General features: G+C 39.0%; 1 protein-coding gene across 1 annotated transcript; it reads right to left on the bottom strand.

The window, feature by feature from the left end:
• Positions 1-949: 949 nt before the first annotated feature.
• Positions 950-23,024, bottom strand: TM4SF18 (transmembrane 4 L six family member 18). The gene is made up of 6 exons (XM_084876001.1): positions 22,897-23,024; positions 22,614-22,807; positions 20,186-20,275; positions 6,174-6,316; positions 2,649-2,829; positions 950-1,222 (listed from the first exon to the last, which is right to left on the bottom strand). The coding sequence occupies exons 2-6, from the start codon at positions 22,788-22,790 to the stop codon at positions 1,208-1,210; spliced, it is 606 nt and encodes a 201-aa protein (XP_084732127.1). The 5' UTR covers positions 22,791-22,807; positions 22,897-23,024; the 3' UTR covers positions 950-1,207.
• Between the last annotated feature and the right edge of the window lie 261 nt (positions 23,025-23,285).

Genomic DNA, 23,285 nt, shown 5'->3' with positions numbered 1-23,285 from the left:
CCCAAGTTCCCAGTACTGGGTTCTGCTCTCATAGCTCCAGTTCACTTCACCCTCCCTCTGCTGGAACACAAGATGGATAGCTCCACAGGGAATTTTTGTGTAGTGGCCCTTTAAGAGGGTGCCTAAAAATTCAGCTGCCACTTTCTGGCAGAGAGCACCCCACTGCTTTTCATAGCTAGATGTTATGTGGGTACCCTCCTCAGATTTGGTGCTCTCTGCTGGGGAACCCAGCTTCAGGGTTAGATCCCAGATTTCTCAATGGTCCCCCTCCATAGCCGAGATATCCCTCCACAACTTCAGTTCCTATCTGTGGGTGCCTGGCCAGCCCTTGCATGTCCCCACCCTTCTACCAGTCTCTCCACCTTCAGTCTTCAGGTATCTGGGTTCTCTCCAGTGAGTTTTCCATTGATTATTCAGGGAGCCTTTCCGTATTTCAGTTGTAATTCCAGCTTATTCCTGGGAGCATCTCTGTGGAGCACTCACCTACTCTCCTGCCATTTTTAATCCTTGTTATCTCTTTTTAAAGATTAAAAAACAGGCTCAGAGAGGATAAATATTTTTCCTATGGACATAGCCAAGTTTCAAACCTAAGTCCAGTTCTTCTGCTTGACCCTTGTACATATTCCCTAATAAACTAAATGGCCAACAAGAACAACAGCAAGAATGAAACTTTCTGAGATGCTCTGTCTGTGCCTAAATTTGAAGAAAAAAAAAATCAGTTTTATTTATTTTAGATAGATATGCTTCTTACTGTAAATGTATGATTATAATCTGCTTTTTCACATAGCACTATTCATAGTCTAAACATCATTTGTAATGACTATGCAATATTACAACTAATGTACCACTCTTTATTTAATCTTTCCTCTAAACTTTGAATTTTTTGGTAATCTAATTTTCCAGAATATTAAATAATGTTGGAAGTTTCATCTTTTATTCTTATTTATTTCCAAAGTATAGATTATTAAAAATAGATTTGTTTGATCAAAATGTATAAACATTTCTAAAGATCTTGACACATATTGTTTGGGAAAAAAATCTAAATAAAAGTGTGGCATAATTTGCACTTTCAGTGAGGACTGTAAATTTCACAAATGACTACAAAAAACATCAAATGGAGGAAATATCATTTGAATATTGCCAAATCTAAATAAAAGACTTAGATAGATGACCATAACTTGATAATGGAAAGCATTCTTGTCCTTATTCAAATGACTCCAGGCTACAAAAAAAGGAAAACCAAAGTAAGTAAAGTAGTAAATTTGACTTGATTAATGATTCATAATCCAGGTAGCAACTGAAATTTACAGTTTATATTCAAAACATAGTGGACTACATCTGTCCATCATTCAGATATCATTGCTGACATGTACACATAAGGAACTATTTGACATTGAAACTGGGTCTCAAAACTATTGGACATTGAAATTGGGACTAAAACATTTTTTGTTATTATATGTTTATTTCTAGTCTGCAGTTGCAAGATTTTTCAAAGAAAAGAAATAGGGGGAAATAGTTATAGAGATAAAGAATCATTGAATAGACTGTCAAACTATAGAGGGAAAGTAAGGGAGGTGGGGGGTGGACTGTAAGAGATCAACTGAAGGACTTATATGCATGCATATAAACATAACCAATGGATACAAGACATGGGGTGGGGGGGAGCAGGTGAAGGTATATGCAGGGAGTTAGGGGAGGCTGGAGGGAAATCAAGGAGGGAAAAAAGGAGACATATGTACTACTATTTGTAATGCTTCAAACAATAAAAAAAATTATGATAAAAAAAAACATAGTGGACTAGAAGAATATCTATTTGAAACTGCTAGGAATGGAATTATCTAATACTAGAGGCCTGGTGCACTGATTTGTGCACTGGTGGGGGGCATGGCCTGTGGGGATTGGCCTGCTGTGGGAGCACTGCTCATCCCAGTCAGTAGAGTGGCACTCCCACTGTGGGAGCACACTGACCACCAGGGGGCTGTTCCTGTGTTGAGCATCTGCTCCTTGGTGGTCAGTGCACATCATAGCGACTGGTCAACCAGTTGTTCTCACATTTGGTCACTGGGAGCATATATATATGTTGTTAAACAAGACACAAGATCTTAGTCACAATTTTTCTTCACTCCAGACTTGCTTGATAGGTGTGAAAAAATTTAAATTATAACTAAATTAACATTAATATTTTAGCAAATGATGCAGAAATAATTCCAATAGATAGACATATTTCACCTCTTAAAAACCATTCTCACTAATGACTCAGTATAAAAAAGGATTTTTAGTTGAATATACCAGCATTCAAAGGAATGAACGAAAAATTTTTAATGCACATGAATGCATATATTTATTTGATCTTTGGATTATAACTACATGGAACACTAAAATGTTGCTCATTGAAAACACTGGGTTATTTTCATTATGCACCACAGAATATAGATTTTACTATTACATTGATTTAATCCATATAGACAAACCAATAGACACATTGAAAATATTGGAAAAATTAAATGTATTAGGGGTTGAATAAAGAAAGATGAAGGCAGTAGGAATGGAAATAATGGAATTCTAAAAGACTTTTTAAAAAAATTCATTGAATCCTGGGCAGTGAGAATAAAATGGGTAAAGTACAGATGCCAGTGGGGGTCTGTTACCTGGATGATGACTGAATAGGTTCCACATAGTATCTTGGATAACTGAATGACTATTCTAATGAGGCAGATGATCACCTGAAGCCCACTGAGTGCTATGAGAATGGAAAACAAAATGATGTTCCACTCCACTACATGTGCAGGTTCAAGGCACTGAATCCATATGCTGGAATCTGTAAGAAAACTGAGATCGAGGAATGAAATGGTCAACAAGACCCAACAAGTCCAAAGACTACATACTCAGTCCAAAGAATAAGGCTACAGTTATTTATATGTTTGGGACACTAATATATATGATTAAAATATATATTATTAACCCTACCAGACTGCTGTACTGATTTTTTAGTAATTTCCAAATCTGCCGCTATACTGCTGTACTTTGCCTAGACCTATTTTCTACAATGTCTCCAAGTTCCATCTTATTCTAACCACTTGTTTTCATGTAACTAACATTTTTCTATATTATGTTGATTTTTCTCTTTAATGTTCAGGAGCCGAGGTATAGGGGATAGTTAGGTTCAGGGCCTCAGGTCTGGTAGGGTTAAATATGAATTCGTATATTTAAAAAAATCATTCAGTACATATATTGAACATATAGCATATATGGCACCAGACTATATTTATTGTAAACATGTTACCTGCCTCAGAGACAATTCTAATTCAAATTGGAAGCAAGACACATACTGAAGAGTTCAATATGCAATGAAAAGCAGCATATGTCAATACCAAGAGAAGTAGAGACTTCTTGTCTCTGGGAGTCCAGAAGTTAGCCAGAGCTGTTGGACACAGAGCTGAGCTGGCACTGGATATAAAATCACACAGGTGGAAAAATGAAAAAGAAATTCTGCTAGATATTTCTAGACATTGTCCCAACACTCTCTAGAACAGTGGTTCTCAAACTTGAGCATGTATCAGGATTGTGGAGGGCTTGTGAAAATGCAGATTGTGGGCTCCACCACAGAGTTTTTGATTCAGCAGTTCTGGGTGGGGCTCAAAACTACGTTCTAAATTCCCAGGTGATGGTGATGTTGCTGGTCTGGGGTCCACAGTGTAAGGACCTCTTCTTCAGAGTGTTGCTGTCCTGCAGCTCTTAAGAAGATTTAGACTGAGGTGGGAATGCAAAAGCTGAAAAGCTTTGATCAGTCTAGTTTAGCATAGAATTGTGAGAATTAACTTCCAAGATAATTTTAAAGCCACACTGAATCAACCTGATGACTTTTGCCCACTTCCAGGTCTACCATGACCATAACCTCTTCTTATAAGGAGGACACACTCTCTGTTTAACTGAATCCATGGTCGGCAAACTGCTGCTTGCGAGCCATATGCAGCTCTTTGGCCTCTTGAATGTGGCTCATCCACAAAATACCATGGCCTGGGCGAGTCTATTTTGAAGAAGTGGCGTTAGAAGAAGTTTAAGTTTAAAAAATTTGGCTCTCAAAAGAAATTTCAATTGTTATACTGTTGATATTTGGCTCTGTTGACTAATGAGTTTGCTAACCACTGAACTAAATCAAAATGGAAAACTGGTCTTTAAAGAGAATCACCCAAACAAAAACAATCAAATGTATTTACGGGGTGGAATTTTCTATGAATATCTTGTCAACAGTAAGATGATTTTTCTTAAAACAGCAATCTGGGCAATCTGGGTACCACCAAAGTGGCTATGGATATTAAATCCTGTGGCAGAAAGGAATGGTGTGCTCACCACCATGACCTCTATTTTCTCTTTGTTTTTTTCTCTCTCTCCACTCCATTTCATTCTTATTCCCCTCCATTAACTCTCTTTCCTATTCTCTATGGTCCAGTACACTGAGAGGCACTGAGAATTTCTTGGTTTTGCTCATGATCCTTAGGTTAAGAGGTAAAGAGTATTGAATATGAAGTCACAACTTTCATTTCTGTAGGATCTTGGGTAAGGGATATTATATCTCTGACCTCTAGAGTCTTATCTGGAAAATGAGCTTAAAATATCTAACCCTAAGGATACTGTAACTGTTTGTTGAGAATTCTGTAAAAAGTCTTTGTAATCTTTTTTAAAAATATATTTTATTGAATTTTTTTTTTTTTTTTTTTTTTTTTTTTTTTTTTTTTACAGAGAGGAAGAGAGAGTTAGAAACATCAATGAGAGGGAATCATCAATCAGCTGCCTTTTGCACACCCCGTAATGGGAATGTGCCTGCAACCAAGGTACATTTGACCAGAATTGAACCTTTCAGTCTGCAGGCGGACGCTCTATCCACTGAGACAAACCGGTTTGGGCATTCTTTGTAATCTATAAGCACCAACAGGGTTTGTAAGGAATAGAGAATTTGGACCAGGTGAATATAAATATCAAGGACAACTTGAAAGGAGTAATGGAGAGGTATGTGGATAGCCTGAGATTCTTGCAATTAAAAGCAGAGGCTTCTTTGGTTTTGGGGTGGGAAAAGTTCAGTGGCTAATGGCATAAAAAATGGATTTTTTTTTTTGCAGCCAACAGGACTTAGTACATAGGGTCCCTTTCCTGAAGTCCTTCAATCCCACAGGATTGTCTCTAAATTCTCAGAAAGGCTGGGGTTTGTGTTTCAGATTCTCCTGACCTTAGAATGAGCTTTGGCCAGAGCACCTTGTGGAACCTTCATAACAAAGGCAACACAGAAGCAGTTCTGCCAAGGAGCTCTAGGTGAGCATGTGAGACCTCAAATAGATGTGGGTCTTGAACAATAAAGGCAGTCATTGGGGGGTTAAGAAGAAAATGTGACTTCCTCAGGGAGTAGTATGGACACTCATTTTATTCTGATAGAATTCTGAGCACAGGATTACTCAGGACAAGATTCAGTTACCCTCTTCTGAGTCTCTGCCTGGGCCCTGTAACCTTTTGAGATGCTCTGCAGATGTGGTAGGCCTGTAAGCTCAGCACAGTGTCAGTGGGAGGCATTCTGTGATCTAGCATCAGTCCTTCAACACCTGAACTACCATATCAGCCTCTTCAGCAGACTTCTAGTCTTCTTCAGTACATTCTAGAGAAGCTCCTGGCTCCATCTACAAACCCCTGCTTATAGGCGTGTCTCTGCATCTCGCCCTGAACTTTATTACTTGCTCTACTTCTGCTGGCATAGTTCTGGGTGGCACCCATCCATGGGCACTATAATTCTCTCTCAGCTGAGTCCTTTTATATCTGTAACACACCACATGCTCAACCTGGCCACAAAGGAAGACTGACTTCCCAGAACCACCCAACTACTCCAACAGTTGCCAGACCACAGTAATCATGAAGTCCTGTTCAGAAGTATGGGAGAAACATGTCTTTCATTTGGATGTATCCATGATAGCCTCAAAGCAGTGAGTGCATGTGGCATTAAAAGACTGGAGAAAAAGCATCTGAACAAAGATCAGAGCAGGAACATATTCGTCTGGATATTAGTAAATGAATAAAAAAAAATTCTGCACTAAAATAATTGCATGAAATAGCAAAGTGATCATGGAAAATGAGCATGAGCATTAAGTCAGGTATTTCTGACCTCTTTGGCTTGAGGAATTATTCCTTACCGTCCTGCAGTGCCTTCAAAGGCATATTCCCAACCATTAAGGGTGCGGCAGTATGGGCCTTGGATAAGGCCCAAAGCCGATATAGCCAGGCAGTATCCAGAGAAAGAAATTCCAAGGCCAGAGAATATAATTGATAGCAGTGTCTAAATTAAACACAGAAGAAGGAAGTTAGTGCCATGGAGTTAGACAAGGGGATAGTGTAGATAAATGATCAGATAGGTATTTTCCTCTACTCATCCAAGCCTACTCAATTCTCTGTAATAAAAAGTGTCTTGACAAAAATGGGAACATTAGATTCAAACCCACATGATTCTAAAAACAAGTTTATAAATGAATTTTTGTTTGGTATTCCATATTAGTGACTAATTAATTTACTAAATTTCTTCCTTTTTTTTCTGGAATTTTGACATCAAAATAATGATTACCTCATATATAATGCAGTGAAGGTATGTAATCAATCAATCTAAACTTATTTATTGAAGATGTTATTTTCTAAGTGGGGGTGGTCTCTAAGAATCCTAAGTTATGAACCCTGCTTTTCTCTTATGTAGGTGATATTTTAATATCTTCACAAATAGAAATATGAGAGGAAATATAAGGTGTTAACCTAGATGGTCATGTTTACATTTAAGTCAGGGTGGGTTGATAGGGAGGAGAATGTTTTAATTTGGATGGAGAAAATGAGCAATGTTCACAGACAGAGCAGCACAGGTGGAGTTGCGAGAGTGAGGAGATTAGTTTGACCTAAGTGGGAGTCCTTCAGAGGAGTAAAGGAGAGAATTATGAAGTCTATGGTGCTAATACTTTAGAGACAAGGTTGATAGGATACACTCTAACCCTTGTGTCTCTTACAGACTGTCTGCAGCTTGATAGATCTGAGTGGAACAAAGCCTTGAGTGATTGATCAAGGACTCTGGACTTTCTCCTTCCAGGCAAAGGACTTTCCCACTATAACCTTTCATTTCAAAACTAGAGGCCTGGTGCACAAAATTTGTGCATGGGGGTGGGGGGTATCCCTCAGCTCAGCCTGCACCCTCTCCAATCTGGGACCCCTTGAGGTATTTCCCAGTGGGATTGGGCCTAAACAGGCAGTCGGAAATCCCTCTCACAATCCAGGACTGCTGGCTCCCAACAGCTCGCATGCCTGCCTACCTGATTGCCTTTAACCGCTCTGCCTGCCAGCCTGATCACCCCCTAATGACTCCCCTGCCAGCCTGGTCACCCCTAACTGTCCTCCCCTGCTGATCTGGTCCTTCCCAACTGCCCTTCCCTGCTGATCTGGTCCTCCCCAACTGCCCTCCCTTGAAGGTCTAGTCACCTCCAACTGCCCTGTCCTGTAGGCCTGATTCCCCCAAACTGCCCTCCTATGTAGGCCTGATTCCCACAACTGCCCTCCCCTGCAGGCCTGATCACCCCTAACTGCCCTCCCCTGCAGGCCTGATCACCCACAACTGCCCTCCCCTGCAGGCCTGGTTCCCCCTAAACTGACCTTCCCTGCTGGCCTGATTGCCCACAACTGCCTTCCCCTGCTGGCCATCTTGTGGCAGCAATCTTGTGTCCACATGGGGGCAGCCATATTTGACCATATGAAGATAGCCATCTTGTGTGTTGGAGTGATGGTCAATTTGCGTGCCCAGTACCTGTTGGAGTTAGCCCCCCGTGGAGCCTCATCTCCTTCTCCTTCATGTCTCCAGAGTGTTCATGGCAGTGTCATTTGTGGCAAGGCCACTTTGCTCCATTATCTGGAAAATTTCACCTTAGGTTAACATGCGGTCAGCACTGTGAATTACGCAAAGCTGTGGGAACTATGTAAAGCTGTGGGCCCTTTCTCAAAGGGCATCCAGTTTCTTGTCATAACTTGGGGCCACAATGATGTGGAAAACCTTGTCTAGGGACAGATTTTGCCCTCTGGCAAAGTAATCCTTCAGCAGAGAGCCCATGATCTGCTGGGGAGACTTGGCTGTGCAGAGGTGGGACAAGATGGGGTGACCCAGCATGTGCTCCACATATGGACCCAGCTGGAGCAGGTGGAGGTCAGCATGGGTAGCCATGGCTCTTCCTCAAGGTGCTGGCAATACCAATACACAAATTCCTTCTGAGTCTTCAAGATGCTGAAGTTCGCGGCTATCTTTACGTTAAAGACAGTGTGCCCCAAGGCTTTTCAGGAAGCTGCAGAGTCTTCTGGATGCAACAGTGACACTGAGGCTGAATTTAGCAGCAAAACAAGGCAGAGATTGAGGACACATAGACACACCTTGTGGTGTGAGGTATCACATTTCTAATTAAGGTTCAGAACACAGAAGAAGTCCTTGGCATTGTGATGAGAAACTTGGACTCCTTCCTCTGTGGTCACATAATTTTCACACACCAGGAAGTCACTCAGATATATCTTGGCATTGGCCAACTTATGGAATTCTTCCTTCTCTCCATTTTTCTGAGCTGGACTTTGGATGTTAACTGTGGCATTCTTTTGGTCATCAGGGTTTGTTTTTTTATATTCCTTCCATATGTGCAGTGATCACACTTCATCTGGAGTGGTGCAGGCAAGGGGCCAGTGTGTGTGACCTCAAGGAAGCAGGGGAGAGTAGTCACAGCTCCTTACAGAGCTTCTAAAGAGGGAAAGTGGCTGAGGTCCCTGAGGCACAGTTCTAGGAGGATGGTGGTGCTGTAGGGATCCTGTCAGTGGCACTCGTCCATTGGTGCCTAGCCCGTTCTCTGGAGATTGAACCTGCAGAACTACTGAGGGAGGGAGTGGCTGCTGCCTGGCTGGTGGTCATTCTGGTCATTCTGGTTGTTCTGGTTGCTGGCTTTATATATATATAGATAGCTAAGGTTTGGAAATAACCCAAGTGCCGAGGAGTAGATTAATGGATAAAGAAGGTGTGGGACATTTACACTATGAAATATTATCCTATCTAATAAAAGAGTAATATGCAAATTAATCATCACTCAGCTACACCCACGAGTCACGCCCACCAGCCAACCAGAGCAAGCATGCAAATTAACCCCAATCAAGATGACTGCAGCCAGAGAGGGCAGAAGGAAGGTTTGGATTTCCATAGCAATGGAGGAAGCCAAGCTTTCCACACAACCTGGTGGGCCCAGGCCTCCACTCATGGGTACAAAGTTTAAATTATAGAAGGTAAATAAATTCCAACAGAAATGGCGCAGCGACAAAGCTGGAAGAGCAGGAGGCTAGGGTTGCCACCGGTGATCAAGAAGCCAAGCAGTCCTGGCTGGATCAGGCCTTCACTCCAGACTTCAAAGTTTCAATTACAGAAGAGACATAAATTTCAACAGAAATGGCTGCCATCAGGGAGTGATCAGGAGGCTTGGCTCCACTCCAGGCTATAAAGTTTCAATTGTAAAAGATAAATAAATTCCAGATACCAGGGCCTCCGCTTGGGTTGCCAGGGGTCGTGGCCAGTTTGCAAACCACCACAGCCCCTTGCCCAGGCTTCCCCACACCCCAAGGGAACCCCCACCCTGATCCGGGACACCATTCAGGGCAAACCAGCTGCCCCCCACCGTGCACCAGGCCTCTATTGGGGGTTCCTCAGCACCTTGGGCAGGACTTGCACCCACCAGGAAGGCCATTTCCCTTACAGTTTTCACCAAGGCAGGGAGGTTTTGTAGACACAAATAAGAAGTGCCCACACACAAGTCCTGAAGATGCTAGGGCCGGCAGAAATGACAAACAAACCAGAAAAGAGCAAAACAAGAAACATCACCAATCCCAACATAGATCATCTTTTTCCTCAAATGACAGTGTATTTCCCACTTCTTCTCTTCTGGAATCAAGACAGATTCAAGTACTGACAATTCTACCAATGGAAAAGTTAAGAGAAAGAGAGGACAGAAAAGGAATAAAAGGAGAAAAGAAAGAAAGGACAAAAGATGCAACATCAAGAAAAAGAAAAAGAAGGAAAAAAGGAAGAAACAAACACATAATATCACCTTTTCAAGGTCTCATGAAATTTCTGTCTAAGGAGTTTATTTTATGACATTTTTAGTTTGAGTTTATATTTTTACTGGTTTGTCAAGACATGGCAGATACATTGTCCAATATGTTTAAGAAAAAAACCTCATCTATTAAAGATGTAATATGCAGGGGAGGGCATTTGGATGTGACTAGGCTTTCAGGGGAGGGCAGTTGGGGATGATCAAGCTGACAGGGGAGTGGTTAACGGGTGATCGGGGGGGGGGGGGGGGGGGGGTGATCAAGATGGCAGGCAGAAGCAGTTAGGGGCAATCAGGTAGGCAGGCAGGTGAACAATTGGGAGCCAACAGTCCTGGATTGTGAGATGGATCCCAGATTGGAGAGGTTTCAGGCTGGCCTGAGGGACACCCCTACCCCTGCATGAATTTTGTGCACTGGGCCTCTAGTACAGGTATAAAAAAGAGGGATCTCTCACCCTTTGGGAGAGCATGGATGGACCTGGAAAATATGCTAAATGAAATAAGCCAAATCAAGAAAGACAAATATCACATGATCTCACTTATTTGTGGAATCTAATTAACAAAATGAATTAACTAACAAAATAAGTCCTGAAGCAAGGAGGCATGGAACAGAGTGATATACCTTGATGTCGGGTTGTGGGGACAAGAATAGATAAACCAAAGAACTTATATACTTATTAGTATATGCATAGCCCATGGACATGGGTGATAGGGTAATGAAGTCCTGAAATAGGAACTGGCAGGAACGGGGAAAGTGGGGTAAAATAGGAGACATCTGTAATGCTATCCTATATAATAAAACTTAATATGCTAAGTGTCTGACTATTTGACCATTCGACCAGTCACTGTGATGCACACTGACCACCAGTGGATAGATGTTCTGACTGGTAGATTAGCTTGCTGCTGGGATTTGGCTGATTGAATTCACAGCTAAATACTGGCTTTAGGCTGATAGGGATTGGGCGAGATAGGCCGGATATGCCCTGGAGCCCTCCTGCTGTCCCTCCCTGGCTCCAATCATGCACTGGTGGGGTCTCTCAGTTTGGCCTGTACCCTCTCACAATCTGGGACTCCTTGGGGGACATCAGAGAGCTAGTTTCAGTCCAATCCCCTGAGGTCAGGGGATGCATAAATTCATGCACTAGGCGTTTAGTCAACAGTAAAAACTATGTTTTAAAATGGGGGAAAAAATCATTGGCACTTGAAAAAAATATTCTATTTTGTGGTACCCAATAGTATTGATACTTTCCCTCCCAGGGATAGTTATTGTTTTCCTGTATCTCTCTTGTTTTGTGTCCTGAGGATCTGGCTTGCCTTTTTGTCTATTGGGGCATGTAAGTGACTCAGACAACCAATTGTTAGACTGAAGGCCCTCAAATAATGGTGTACATAAATGTGGGTTGCACCCCATTTGTGCTATTATCTTACTAACTATTGCCAGCTCTCAGGAAAGTCTTTCTTTTGGTTATCTTTGGAACCAGTTCTCCATCTTAGGAGGGCTCCATATTTTTACCTTCTTTGGGATGACACTTGAATTCACAGCTAAGTACTAGTTTTAGTTTTAAGTCACTTGATAGGTAAACCTTTGATATAAATATTTGAAACAATTTTTTTTTTAAAGAGCTCTATGACCAGAAGTTGATCAAATTCAGAGCCTGATAGAACTTCTTTTAAGGGCTCTGTCCTAAGCTGAAATGAAACTATATACTCAGAAGAAAAGCAACTATGCTGAAGGCTTTGTGGTGTGACATTAAAGCATTCCAGAGACACAACTCTGAATCTAGATTATAGAATTTTTTTTACTTCTATCTTAGTTGAAAGATATAAGAAGCAAATTAAAGATAATGTAGTTGGATGTGGGTGGGGGAGAGGGAAGGGGTGTCAGTCCTTTAGTTCATTCAGGGTGAGGAATTTAAAAATAAACAAAACCATCCTTGAATTACAAAGGCTCTTTGAATAGCAATTCAAAGTCCACCTACATTTATCAATACCCAAACAACCACTACTTATCTCCAAATTCTTACAGATATAACAGATCAGGACATTGGAAACAGAACTGTCCTTCATTTAAGAAAAAGGGAAAAATTGAAATAATAATCACCATAATAAACAAATATGCCCCCAAACTTCTTTTAGGAAGAGACCTACATTCTTCTTGTGTCTCTAGGAGAGGTAAATCTTACCATGCCTTTGAAATGTAAACATCCCAAGAGATCACTAAGATACTACCCACACCATCTAAGATTGAAGGGGAAAAAAAGGGAAAGAGGCTTACAAAATCCCAAATTGCTATGAAAGTTTCCTTGCCCAAAATCTAGTCCACAGTCTCCGTAAGATTGCTGTCAAGAGCAGATGCAAATTTTAAGTCTTCTTCATAAATATTAGTAAAATGCTTTAGCCATCTGAGCAGATAACCTTAACTTGCTCCGTTTTGTTTTGTTTTGTTTTGTTTTTTTACTAGAGAAGTTTGTATTAATGTACTTGACATGATTAAAATTTTAAAAAAGCTATAAGTTCTGTGTGTATGTTTATATGCTTATTTATATCAATATTTGTGTAAATGTGTTATTAAATTAATTAAATGAAAGGCCATAAGACTAGGAGGCTTTAATGGCATGGAGCCTATGCAAGTAAACCAAATTTAAGCCTATGAATGCCTCAGGATTATGAAATTAAAGAACAACCAATCACAAACAGCCAACTAGGTTTTAAACTATAGCCAACCATTAATGTCTTTATTTGCTTCTGCCCTTTTTTTTTTTTTTAATAAAAGTCTTTCCCTGAACTCCTGTCTGTTGAGTGAAACTTCCTGTTTGGCAATACCTAAATCAAATAGATTTTTATTCAAATCCTTTAAAAGTTTTAAAGCCCTAAGTGTATCTTTTAACAGTATGTTATGGATATGTGATATTTTTCTACCTTTGTATAGTACTATCAAATTAACTTATAAAATCTTCAAAGGAATTTTATTCAAATTGGTTTGGATATAAATGAACTTACAGATAAATTAAGTAATCCTAAAATTCTCAGAAATATAGAATGTACTCAAAGATTTGCTTTTTTAAGTTCATGTAGTTTGGAATAATCTTTGGTAAACAGCTGGTTTTAAGAAAAAACATAGGCATAACTTCAGAGTTGTCAGCATTAAATATAATACACACATTGAAGTATAGCGGTCCCTCCTCTGGAAAAACTGCTGTTTGAAACTGTTGTTTGAACTACTCTGTTATTCTTAGACAGTCTCTTATTGTGTAGGTCAACTCTGTTTTTTTAGACTGTAAAATAACTTTTTTTTTGCTTGAATAGAAAAGATAAACTTAATTGTCTGACCTTGCAAGCTAGCTTTCTAACTGATATCCTGATATTGATGCCAGGTGTCTGTATAGATATGATATACTCAAGGTTACAGGTGTCTGTATAGATATTATATGGTACTCAAAGTTACAAGTTGTCTGTATAGATATGACAAGTGTTTGATTAGATATGATATGTATTCAAGGTTATAAGCTGTCTTACACAAAGAACTAGAAGGGTATAAAAAAGAAATACTCCCTCCTGTGTTCGTTCAGAATTTGACAGAAGTAATCTGCTCTGAACCTGCGCGAAATAAAAATGACTCCTAACTAATTGGCTCATTAGGTGTCTTGTCCAGCTCGCTGATCTGTGACATATAATATTTCTACTTAGTTTACTAGTCAAAGTTTTGTTATCTCTACTAGATATTTAAGAATATAAAACTATAAATTCAATCTAAAAACAAAAAATACATAAACATAAACTGCTTAATGCATGTTGAATATGGTAGTATGAAAAAGGGAAAAATTATATGTTAAAGTTTTAAGTTGCATTGTCTCTATGACGTTTGAGGCTTCTCAATATATAGCTATATGTCTATCTATCTATATATATATTTGATTAACTATATGTTAAAAAATCTGTCAAAAAGAGAAATGGCAAACGATGAAGGCTAATCTTGTCTAATGACTCATTACTTTTTCATTAGTAATTTAAACACAATTGTTATGAATGAGTGAATTAATAAATGCGAGATAAAAATATATAATAAATGAGCTTTTCAATAAAATATTATGTTTTATAAAATAAGTCTATTTAAATAGGTTCCAAAATATTTGATAACTTGAAACCTTAATGTTTTACTGTGCAATTAAATGATGATAATTCACTGAGTATTTAGATCATTTCAAAATTAGATAAAATAGTGAAACATTAATTACTGAACACAAGTTTATTTACTTTTGTCTTCCTATTACAGAAGAATTAATGATAACAGGTCCTGTGCCATTTTAAAAACTATCCTCTGAGAAAGTGTATACTTCTAGTAATGGTAAAATGTATATTTATAAAAACAGTTCATAATTGTTTATTCTCTAGTTTTCACTAGAAATTAAGGATTCTGAGGCTTAAAATTCTAATTAACATATATAATTAAAGCTAATCTATGCTAATAAAAGAGTAAGATGCAAATTGACAATACCTTCATGATGCCCACTAGCCAATCAGATATGAGTATGCAAATTAATCCAACAAAGATGGTGGGTTAATTTGTGTATGCAGGTGCCAAGTGGCCAGGGCATTCTGCACCGCCCCTGCTGTTCTGGGCCTCTGGGCAGCATGGGAAGGTGGAAAGGCAGCTCCAGCTGGAGTGAAGATGGTGCTGGCAGCCAGGAAAAGGAAGGCCCATTCTTAAATGAATCTTCATGCATTGGGCCTCTAGTAAAATAATAAGAGAACAACTTTGTAGTCAAAACAATTAGGATGTGTTTTTGGTACAAAAGGATATGAGGTATGGAGGGTTTTTTTTTTTTTTTTTTTCTTAATTGTTTTTATTGATTTCAGAGACAGGAAGAGAAAGGGAGAAAGAATCATCAATCAGCTGCCTCCTGCTTGTTCCTTGACTGGGAATTGAACCATGACCTCCTGTTCATGGCTCAATGCTCAATCACTGAGCCACACCAGCTGGGCTGGTAATGTGTTTTTTTTAGGAGAAAAAGAGAGTAATTTTGTGCTGAAGTAAATATGACTGATAATATCTGTGATAATTCTTTTTAAAAAATATATTTTTATTGATTTCAGAAAGGAAGTGAGAGAGAGAGAGAAAAACATCAATGATGAGAGTGAATCATTGAATGACTGCCTCCTGCACACCCCCTCATGGGGATTGAGCCTGTTACCCAGGCATATGCCCTTGTCTAGAATTGAACCTAGGACCTTTCAGTCCACAGGCTGATGCTCTATCCACTAAAGCAGCTAAAGAAATCTATACTAATAAAAGCCTAGGTGGCCCTCGTGCCCTCACATTCTCACATCATCACAAGATGGCTGCCTCCATGTTGTCACAAGGTGGCTGCCCCCCCGTTGTCACAAGATGGCCGTCAGGGGAGGGCAGTTGTGGGAAATCAAGCTGGCAGGGGAAGGCAGTTGGGGGGTCCAGGACAGCAGGGGAGAGCAGTCATAGGTGATTGGGCCAGCAGGAGGGGGCAGTTGGGGGCAATCAGGCAGACATATGAGCAGTTAGTGTCAATCAGGCCAGCAGAGGAGTGGTTAGGGGGTGATCAGGTTGGCAGGCAGAAGCAGTTAGGGGCATTCAGGCATGCAGGCAGGTGAGTGGTTAGGAGCCAGCAGTCCTGGATTGTGAGAGGGATGCCCGACTGCCGGGTTGGGCTGAGGGACACTTCGTCAGTGCATGAATTTTGTGCACTGGGCCTCTAGTATCTTTGTTAATCACAATATGTGTGCTAATTCCGATTATTAACTTAAAATATTCTATGTTACAAAAATAACCAGAATTTTGTGTCAATTATATTATAATAAACTCTAGTCAAATCTTTAATTTGGCCACTTTTAAGTCTTTTGCCATTTATTTGTTCTGATGCTTTTGCAAAAGTGCTTGTCTTCAAAGAGATTCATGGAAACAACTCTAAGAAGTATATATCTCTGAACTGGCTAAAAATTGTTAAAACTCTAATGGAGAAACTCATACATTCATAAAATTGGTAAAACAAGATCAAGTAGTATGAAAATTAATTATATAGTACTGAATAAATTGATGAGGATAATTCATTTTTATGACTTTAAAAAATTGCTGGATTCTAAATATTTTGTTTTCCAGGTTTAAGGAAACTTTTTTCTTTTTTCTCTTAAGCTATCTACCGTGTTTCCCCAAAAATAAAACATCCTCTGAAAATAAGACCTACTTACAGGTTTCCTTCTGAGTGAAATATAAGGCATCCCCCTGAAAATAAGGCCCCCCCCCAGGCTCTGTCTCAGGTACTCCGTAGAGTACAAGAAAGGAATTGTGGAAGACTCTTGGGGCCAAAATCTTACTGCTTTCTGCAAAGAGAAGATGTTGAGTATCCGATTGGTCCAAAAATGGCGAGCAGAGTATGGTAACGTCATTGAACAAGTGGACAAAGGAAATGCTAAAAAGCACAAGTGTGGATCAGGTCAGCAACCATTATTTTCCAAACTGGAAGACCTGATCTGTGAATGGGTTGTTGACAGGAAAGCAAAGGCTTTGGTTGTGAATAGGGGTCAGATTCAAGAATTTGCCCTTGCAATGGCAACACAGTTTGACATAGCCCCCGAAGACTTCAAAGCATCACAACACTGGCTGGATAATTTCCTTCAGCGAAGTGAACTGTCTTTAAGAAGATCTACAACATTGTTCAGGTTGGAAGATACTCAAGTTATTAATCGAGCACTTGCATTCAAGTCCTTTATTGATGATGCTGACTTCTCTAAATACAATCTTTCCAACATGATTGCTATAGATGAAACTGCAGTGTTTATAGGCCAATCATCTCAAACAACAATTGAACAGCGGGGTGCCTCCTTAGTGTACATTCCCTCCACTGCTTACGAAAGTGCACGTGTTTCCTGTATTTTGGCAATTCGTCTGGATGGCACTAAAATCCCACCTTTAATAATTTTTAAGGGCAAGAAGGAAAAGATTGAACGTGTTTTGGGTGTTTTTATTCTTAAAACTGAAAAAGCCTGGGCCACACAAGCAGTTATAAGTAAGTGGGTCCATTTAATGTTGCTGCATAGCTTGTTATGCGAGGGAGCCAAAGAGGTCTGCTAGTCTGGGATGCAGCCAGCACTCACCTCGCTAAAGACATGAAGACATTTCTCCACGAAAGAAAAATAGATCAGATAATGATTCCTGCAGGAATGACAGCCTATCTCCAGACTCTTGATATTGCAATAAACAAGCCATTCAAAGACAATTTGTGCATGGAAATTAATGACTACATTGAAAATAGAATGGAGAGAAATCAGCATGGAAACTTTGTGAAGCCTAAACTGCAAGAAGTTGTGACTTGGGTGAAGAATTCATGGGAGAAAATCACTGACAGTTGCATTGCAAATGCACTGCGAGCAGGCTACCTTGACAAGAAGTACTCATTTAAAGACAGTCCTATTGCTAAACATGAGAGATTTGGTCCACTGATTCTGAAAGAAATGGAGTCACAAGAAATTCACCAGGAAACTCAGGAATTAGATTGTTATGATGATGTTCCAGAAGATGATGACAGGATGGTCATTGAATAAATGATTAAATTCTTGATACTGCAGGATTCACAGCTTGTCTGGTTTGTGTTGACAACTACCGTACTACCGTACCGTACACAGGTAATAAATTTCCTTTATGTTCATTTAACAAAAAATGTGTACCGTATACTTCTTCATGGAAAAATAAGACATCCCCTGAAAATAAGACCTCGCGCATCTTTGAGAGCAAAAATTAATATAAGACACTGTCTTATTTTTGGGGAAACAGGGTAATACTGAGTTTAGGCAAATTGAACATATTGATTTTTATTGGCATATAAATTTTGTTTTCTAAAAATTTCTTGAGTTTTATAGTTTAAACAATCCATTGTTTCCCTTAGGCAATTTTGAACGCTTTCCCACAAATATACTAACAGCAGGTACTCAGGGATTTCTGGGTCCACTTAGTTAAGAAAACACACACGCACACACACACACACACACACACACACAAGAATATTATAAATTTTCAATTCTTTGCCATGGGCACAGTGTTAAATTAAGCAACTAATTTAATCTTCCAAAGGCATTAGTTAAAGAAGCATCTTGACTGCACATTAAAATCGGGTTGCACCTCAGACCAGCCAAGTCAGAAACTCTAAGGGTGAGATTCCAACTCCAAACTCCTAGATCAGGGGTGGGGAACCTTTTTTCTGCTAAGGGCCATTTGGATATTGATAACATCATTTGAGGGCCATACAAAATTTTCAACTTAAAAATTAGCCTGTTATATTTGGTCAAACATTTAATTAATTCACCCCTAATGCCTTGGAAAAGTCAGACCAAATGATTTTGTGGGCCTTATATGGCCTGAGGGCTGGATGTTCCCCACCCCTACCCTAGATGATTGCAATGTGCAGCTATGGTGTGGAGACTTTGCTGCAAAGAATGCATACCAAATCTCTGGGAAAACTCCTTCTAGTTTGATAAACAACATACTCCCTTTGAACCACAGGTGACTCATCTATAAAATAGGAGTAAGAATGACCTATTTCACTGGCTAAATGTAAAAAAATTATAAAGTGCTATGAAAATATGAAAGAGCAATGACAATGATCTTGATAAGAAGAATAATGGTGGAAATGGAGCAGCCCAACTCATGTTTATGTGGCACAAGCTTGGAAAATTGGGGCATATTATTTTCTCTCGATTCTATTTTAATTTTTTTAAAGTTCCAATTTAGAAATGTACATTGCCTATACCTAACAACATGGATGTATCCAAAATCATTATGCTGAATGAAAGAAGCCAGATACAAAAGACAAATACTATATGATTCTATTGATACAAAGTATAAATCATTCTATAAAGATAAAAAGCAGATAAAATATTTTTCTTTTGGAGTGATGAAAATATTCTATGTCTTGATTGTGATGGTGCTTTAGAAATAGGAATTTTAGAGGAATATAGGCAGGTTTAGGGAATATTTATAATTGGAGTCCATGGAAAAACCACAGGGCTATAGATTGGGAGAAGGTACATTTTCATAACACAAGGAAGCCAGGCCCAGTTACATTTCCATAAGACAAGGTAGCAGCAACAGGTACATCTCCATAACACAAGGAAGCCTGGCATGGTTTTATCTCCATAACATAAGGGAGAGACAACAGATACATCTACATAAGATAAGGGATCTAGGAGTAGCCAAGAGATTTGTATTTACAAAATAAAGGAGGAAGAAAGCTCAGAAGAAATGAGAGGATAATGAGGGAAGAGGGACTCAGGAGTTACTATAGTAACCAATTGGAAAGGGAATATTGACCAATCAGAGGGGATATCAGGACATAGGAACTGCATGTAGCCTTTATAAACCATGGAAATAGGAAGTTTGTGGGACTTTTTCCTCTCTCCCTTGTGGGAGTGTGTACTAGTTCTTTAATAAATCTCCACCTTTGCTATACCATCTTCTGTCCTTGGGTTCATTCTTCAACTCTGGTGGACAAAGAATATGGGTTCCAGTCCAAAAATTCTGTTTCACTTCCATGGGTGTATTCATTGTCAAAGTCATGGGTTTGTACTCTTTTAATGGGTACCACTTATTATATGTAAATTAGTTTTCAATAAAGTTGTTAAGAAGAAAAAAAAATAAGACTATACAAAAGCCCAGACAGGAAAAGATAGTATTATTTCTAATCCCATGTATCTTTAAATTCTGAATTTGTGAAAGAACATCATCAGAATAAAGGTGAAGAAAAACTGTAAAAAAAAAATAAATAAATAAAAGGAAAATTATTTTTGGAGTAAACTCTTAGGCTCTGCACTAAAAATATCATGGTGAGGGAACCATAATGTTAATAGTTTTGTGTTTCTGAGTAAGAGGAAATCTAAAGCCCACTCAACCATCTTCTTAAAACTGTTGCTCTTAGGCTCTGCACTAAAAATATCATGGTGAGGGAACCACAATGTTAATAGTTTTGTGTTTCTGAGTAAGAGGAAATCTAAAGCCCACTCAATCATCTTCTTAAAACTGTTGCTCTTACCATGTATTTTTTGGTGCAGTTTTCACTCTGGTAGCATTGACAGTTGTTGTCACTCTCTAGGACAAGAAGAGCTACTGCAACCATGAGCATCTGCCATAAGGAAGAGAAAAAAGATCAGAAATAAGTACTAGTGAACATTCATGCTCATAACCTGAGCACAGTGATTCAGAGCATAGGTTCTAGGTGAGATAGATCTGGGTTCAAATCCCAGATCTGCCACTGTCTAACTGTAAACTCATAAGTCCTTCCTATAAATGGTGATATTACAGTACTAGAGGCCAAGTGCACGAATTTGTGCATTGGTGGGGCATCTCAGTTAGGCTGGTGGTTGGAGCCAACAGAGGCCAACTGGGGCAGGCCGACCAGGGGGAAGGACCACAGGAGGTTAGCTGTGGGAGCTCACTGGCCACCAGGGGGCAGCTCTTGCATTGAGGTTATATATATATAGTCTGAGATAATGTATGTGCAATTTTGAAAATAGCACTTAATTCATAGTAAGTAATGGATAAATGTTAGCTATTATTATCAAGATTGATCAGTCATCAAAAGCTAACAACTAAAGAGGAGTAAATGGTATGGACCTAGGAATACCACCTGGCAGCAAACCTGCATTTCTCTGACTCAGTTGTAAAAGACAAAGGAAAGCCATTCACAAATTTGCAGTTTGAAAAGCCTCTCTCCATTTATTACTGTCTGGGATTGTAGGTGAGATGATGGTGAATCTGAAAATATAGTCCTTTTTTTAAAAAAATACATTTTTATTGATTTCAGAAGGAAAGGAGAGGGAGAGAGAGAAACATCAATGATGAGAAGAAATCATTGGTTGGCTGCCTCCTGCATGCCCCCCACTGGGGATGGATCCTGAAACACAGGCATGTGCCCTTGACCAGAATCAAACCCCAGACCTTTCAGTCCACAGGCTGATGCTCTATCCTCTGAGCCAAAGATGGGAAAATTACCCATAGTTCTGCGACCCTCACTTATTTTCATATATGTGTCCCCAGTGTTTTCCCATCTGTGTATATTTTATATAGTTGTAATCATAATTTATTCACAAGTTTGTTATATCTTTTTTTCTTTTACAGAATTTTCATTTTCCTTGTTGTTAGATCTTCATCATTACACTTTACATCACTGTGTAAAATTAATGTAAAACAGTTTATTTGTCTACTTCTATGTTGCAATGCTTCTAACTATATCCTGTTACAAATACTGCTGCCACAAACATCTGTGTATACATCTATTTCCTTATTTTGGATTATTTCCTCAGAATGAATTCTCAGATTTAAGATTACGGACTTGGAAGACAGCGTTCTCATGAATCTTAATATATCATTTCAAATTTTTCCAAAAAATTGCATTTATTAATAGAATGACTGCACTATTTATCATGTACCTATCATATAGTAGTTTTAATAGCAATGGGTATTAATATTTTAAAGTTTACTAATTTAGCTTGCAAAATAGTAGCAAAATGAAAACTATTTTCCAACATAACTATTCAAGTATTATAAAAATTAAAGCCCCACAAAGATGTAGAGATAGATTATAATGGATTTTCTTTTAATTATTGGTGGCATAGTAAGCTTACAGTGTAAAATGTGTTGTTTTTAGTATTGATATGACCAGGAAAAGTGTCTTTTCTTCTGAGTTGCCAACATGATCTATTTTTTTAAAAGAAGAGTCATCAGGAAAACAATCATGGGTTCTTACTGTTCATAATTTGATTTAGTTTTCAAAAAATACTCTTCCTTATTAGAGGTACAATGTTGCACTATTTAATGATGAAACTGCCTATCATTCGATAAGTATTTATGATCACAATAGTCACTGGCTACCTACTATAAGTCAGTCTCTGTACTAGGCACTTCATACATGAGATTTTATGCTCTCTCCACAACTACCCAAAAAGTAATTGTCATTATCCCCATTTTCCAAATGAAGACAAGACATTGAGTAAGTTGGTCAGGGTCTCATGGCACAAATGCAGAGCTTAGATCTAAATGCAAATTTGTGTGCATCTTCAAGCCTCTGTTTTTCTGTGCTGTCTTAGTATCAAGCTAGATAAACTTTGAGTGCAGGTAGAAAGTCTTTCTGGAAAAGAGCAATGCCACTAGGGATTAAATGGCTTAAGTTGACAGACAGAGTTCATGAAGACAAATATTTCTATAGGCTAGACTCGCAAATTTTTATTAGGACTAATTTCCTATCCTGCCGAAGCTACAAAAATGAACAGCTAACCAAAACACAAAGCTGCTCTTCAAGTTCCAAACGACTACCCGCCTTTCCACCCCCACCCATTTTCCAAATCCCAAATTCTAGGTTAGTAAAACAATTTTACCATTATTGATAACTTTTAGTAGGGACAAAGCAATTCTTAGTAAAAACTTTCCCTTTTGTGATCCCCAGTCTCCTAAATCACACTTACCATGATACCTGAGAAACAGATTCCTTCAAAATACCACACGTAGTTGGTGAGTTTACTGCTGGATACATAGGAAGTTTGCCCATTTGGGAAATACAATAGTAAATTCACAATTATACTCCAAAGTGCAAGCGGAATCAGCAGACCACTTAGGCAGCCTCCATATTTCTGAGACCCCATTTCACCCTGTTCAGAACCTGCAGGAGATTATAAGAGTGTAAAATTACATAAAGCCTGTTTTCATCCTATCTGCTCCCCCAACTACACCCCTTATTTTTTACTTTACCTCCACTTTCTAGGTCAAAGTCCTTTACTTCCTATTCACCAGGAGCCCAGGATTCAGACAGGACTGCAGCTCACAGCCTCTCCCTGTAAAAGAGTGGTTTACTGTTTGGAGAACAATAGATAATGATCTAGGACTGAAGAGCTGAATTGGTCTTCATCCTGTGCCAGAGGAATGCTGTGTTTTTACAGCTTTTAAAATAAGTAATATTCCTTTGGATTAGAGCACTACAGACTTAACCCTGAGTACATGTTAAGAAGGAAGTCAGAGCTGGTATTAGCATTGAGTCTAGTAAATTTCATCTAACAGTTGAAAGGGATTAAAGAGGAAACTACTAATGGAGCTTATATTAGAGTATGGTAGGCATGTGGTATGTTTGCTCAAATGTCCTG

Source organism: Pipistrellus hanaki, assembly GCF_964339955.1.
Source record: "Pipistrellus hanaki genome assembly, chromosome: 2".
NCBI lineage: Eukaryota > Metazoa > Chordata > Mammalia > Chiroptera > Vespertilionidae > Pipistrellus > Pipistrellus hanaki.
The sequence above is the reverse complement of the archived record's forward strand: the minus strand, read 5'-3'. Positions and strand labels throughout refer to the sequence as shown.

Bases quoted from the DNA above. Each gene is read 5' to 3' on its own strand.
- TM4SF18 (XM_084876001.1), bottom strand. From the start codon at position 22,790: ATGGGGTCTCAGAAATATGGAGGCTGCCTAAGTGGTCTGCTGATTCCG. The intron at 20,276-22,613 runs GTAAGTGTGATT...TCCTTATGGCAG, and splicing joins TCTGTTTCTCAGGTATCATG to ATGCTCATGGTTGCAGTAGC. The intron at 2,830-6,173 runs GTAAGGAATAAT...CCTCGATCTCAG, and splicing joins TTTGAAGGCACTGCAGGACG to TTTTCTTACAGATTCCAGCA.